The 3,831-nt window shown below is 42.8% G+C and overlaps 1 protein-coding gene across 1 annotated transcript; it reads left to right on the plus strand.

The window, feature by feature from the left end:
* Positions 1–273: 273 nt before the first annotated feature.
* Positions 274–1,230, plus strand: SOX3 (SRY-box transcription factor 3). Its single transcript, XM_033947002.1, has one exon. The coding sequence runs from the start codon at positions 319–321 to the stop codon at positions 1,228–1,230; it is 912 nt and encodes a 303-aa protein (XP_033802893.1). The 5' UTR covers positions 274–318.
* Positions 1,231–3,831: the final 2,601 nt, after the last annotated feature.

Genomic DNA, 3,831 nt, shown 5'->3' on the forward strand with positions numbered 1-3,831 from the left:
GCGCCTGCAACCATCGCTGCTGCCGCTAGAGATAGCAGAGTGCCCCTCCCCCCCCCCCCCCCTCTTAACTTTCTTTCGCATTCTTTCCCCTCTTTTTGTTACTTTAATCCCTGGCGCAGCGCTTTTACCTCCACTCCAAGGGGGGGACCCGGGGCAAAGTGACCGGTGATTGGCTGGCGCCGGCTCATTACTAGGCTGTCAATCAGCGCCCTGGGCTCGGGCGCCTCTTAACCGGGGGAGCGGGAGCGCGAGTTTGGCACAGAGAGAGGCGAGCCGGCACCCGCAGGGACGGACACGCACTACCCCCCGCCCGTCGCCATGTACAGCATGCTGGAGAGTGACCTCAAGAGCCCCGTGGCTCAGCCGAACTCGGCCGGAGGGGGCAGCGCGGCCCCGGGGGCCAAGAGTGGCGCGGACCAGGACCGGGTCAAGAGGCCCATGAACGCGTTCATGGTGTGGTCGAGGGGTCAGCGCCGGAAGATGGCCCAGGAGAACCCCAAGATGCACAACTCCGAGATCAGCAAGCGACTGGGCGCCGACTGGAAGCTGCTGAGCGACGCCGAGAAGAGACCCTTCATCGACGAGGCCAAGAGGCTGCGGGCGGTGCACATGAAGGAGTATCCGGATTATAAATACCGGCCCAGGAGGAAGACCAAGACCCTCCTGAAGAAGGACAAGTACTCCCTGCCTGGCAACCTGTTGGCTCCAGGAGCGAGCCCGGTGGCCAGCGCGGTGGGCGTCGGCCAGCGGATTGATACCTACGCTCACATGAACGGCTGGACTAATGGAGCTTATTCTCTGATGCAGGACCAGCTGGGCTACACCCAACACCCGGCCATGAACAGCCCCCAGATCCAGCAGATGCATCGCTACGACATGACGGGCCTCCAGTACAGCCCCATGATGTCCAGCGCCCAGAGCTACATGAACGCGGCTTCCACGTACACCATGTCCCCGGCCTACGGGCAGCAGGGCGCCACTGCCATGAGCCTGGGCTCCATGGGCTCGGTGGTGAAATCGGAACCCAGCTCCCCTCCGCCGGCCATCACCTCTCACAGCCAGAGGGCCTGCCTGGGCGACCTGCGAGACATGATCAGCATGTACCTACCCCCGGGAGGTGACGCCACCGACCCCGCTTCTCTCCAGAGCAGCAGGTTGCACAGTGTCCATCAGCACTATCAAAGTACTGGCACTGGGGTGAATGGCACTGTACCACTGACTCACATTTAAGACTTCATTCCCTCCCCCCCCTCTCCTCCCTTTGATAATGGACATTCTGCTTGTTCTGCAAACTTTATCTTCAAGGAAAGGAACCATTAATATGTCTTATTTTGTACAAAAAAAAACTTGCTAGAGCACAACGTGATATGTATTCTAGGATCTACTGTGAAGTTTTTAAACACGGGGTGTTCCTAGTTGATAGAGTGGACCGTTCTTTTTAATAAGGATCTTGTATCTTCAGTTTTAGAAGTGGAATGGAATATAAGATTAACCAGAATCCAATGTTTACACTTGATTGTTAAAAACTTCCAAGTCCAGCTTGGTTTTATCCAAAACTGTGTAGTTTCACGTTTTTCCTTTTTTTTTTTTTTTAATTAACATTTTAGACTTTCACTTAAGCCAGAGCTGTGCGGGTCGCAAACGTAAAGTTTAATTTATAGTAAGGCTTTCTGATTTGATTTTTTGGTTGTTTTTTTTTTTTTTTTACCTTGCCATTCCAGCTTGTAAACTTTTGTAAATTTTGATTTTATGTTGTGTATGAATTTTGCTGTGAAATGCTTTAGTTTTTGTTCTGTTTGGGTTTCTACAGATTTTAAGCCAGAGCTCAGAGTGAGATCAATAAATTTTTGTAAGAGGAACTTATGAATGACTCCTGGAAGTTTGTAACTTTTGTCCGTGCCATCCTCTAGTCGCTTCCGGCTCCAAGGACTGCTTTGATTTTACAGCAGTGTAGAAAATTAATGCTATTTTAAAATTATATTTTATTGTATGTCAAACTAACCCCGTGCCAAAGGGGGGGGGAGGGATTTTAAAGTTAAAAAAAACCCCTTTGTAGGAAAGATGAATTATTTAAAGGGTAAAATACAATTGCGCTATAATGACTGATTCAGCTTTAGGAGGTTCGCTAGTTGATCTATGGTTTTTTGCTTTCAGAAATAATTTATTTTGTACAAACAATCAGATAAAAATTAAATAAATCAACTTTTAATTTAAGACTGACATTGGTAAAAGCAAATGATTGGGTGGAATTTTATAAGTATAGGCAGCTGCATTCCTACCCTCTTGTCAAGTGATAAATTTGTCTTAGACAGTACGAACGGAAATTATTGCCTTATAGATAGTGAGATTGAATTCCAGACGAAGGCTTTTTTAGAAAACTGGACAGCTGTAGCCTGCCTGAAAATCTCATTAAATTCTTAAGTAATCAACGGGGTACAGGAAAGAAAAAAAACATTTAACTTATCTGTTTTCAACTTTCAGGAACACTGGAGGGGGGGGGTGGAGATAGAGGGGTGTAATTATATAATTCTTTAGGAAGTGCCTCAAGATCCTGATGATTTTCATAAGAAAGGAACTACAAATTATTTTAGGTACTGCAATAGAAAGCACACGTGTATTCACAATTTTAAGAGAAATAGGGCAGGATCTGCTTTGCCCACTTTACCATATTTGATAGCTCGAGGGAGTTAACAAAATTAAAATTTCTAACTTCTTACATAAATTCCCTACTTTTTATAAATTCATTTTGTTTTGCCATCCCTTGTGCATTAATTCGGTCAAAAGTTGGCGTTGAGTTTACTTTACTTATTCTTATCAGACAGCGTTTTGTTCTTAATAAAACTTTTTAAAAGCTAACTGTTCACTGATGCTTTCCTTTAAAAAGAAAATCTCATATGTTACAGAAAGGGTTAATTATATAGCTGAATTCTTAATTATATATATATACACACAGTTTGTCTTTTCACGATTCTCCTATATTGAATATTTTTGGTGACTTTAAACTAAAGTTGAAGGCCCCCCCCTTCTCTTCCCATAGCCTTTAAGCAAGTTTTTACAACACTCATCAAATAGCAAAAAAAAAAAACCCTTTAAAAATAGCAAACATTTGCTATTTTTCTTCTCTTCCATACTTTTAATAATTCCAAGCATTTTAGACTGAAGATTTTTAATTATTAAGAGTTTGTAAAACATCTATGTTTTACAAATTGCCACTTTTGTTTCTAATAAAGTTATTCCTGATTCATTTAATACAAGTGCGAGAAATAATGTTGAGCTTGTTTAATTTTTCTCCCAGTCTCTAGTAATCGGTTTTCAGTTATTTTAATATATTTCCTAAGGCAAAATAGATCTTCTTCGTGATATCTTACCCCCATGCTAAAAATATACTCATGTGGCAAAAAACACAGAAAATCGTTAAATGGATTGTTTTCTTTATTTAGGCTTCAGAAGCAAAAGTATCTGTCATTATTTATTAGGATTTTAGTATTTTATTTCGGACAGACGAAATAAAAGAGTTGCTTAACAATTCTCTTGTTCCTTGCCTCAGCGCGGAAGTATTTGCTTTAGTCCACCTGTACATTAATTCCTTCTCTTTTTTTGCTTCTCCTGTTACTTTTGTTTCAGGCAAAAATAATCTTTTCTTAATTTTCGCACAGCCAGAAAAGACAAAAACGGAGCAAGAATATAGCGTAGCACTAAAATTCAGTTATGAATTTATAAGCTGAGCTCGCGGTTAGTGCTTTTGCCTTCCATCTGCACTACTCGGCAGACCACCGTTAAGCCTTTTTAAGCAGTAAACAACACCCCAGAGCCTCCGACATAATTTCTTGT

The sequence above is a fragment of the Geotrypetes seraphini genome, chromosome 5, assembly GCF_902459505.1.
Source record: "Geotrypetes seraphini chromosome 5, aGeoSer1.1, whole genome shotgun sequence".
NCBI classification, from domain to species: domain Eukaryota; kingdom Metazoa; phylum Chordata; class Amphibia; order Gymnophiona; family Dermophiidae; genus Geotrypetes; species Geotrypetes seraphini.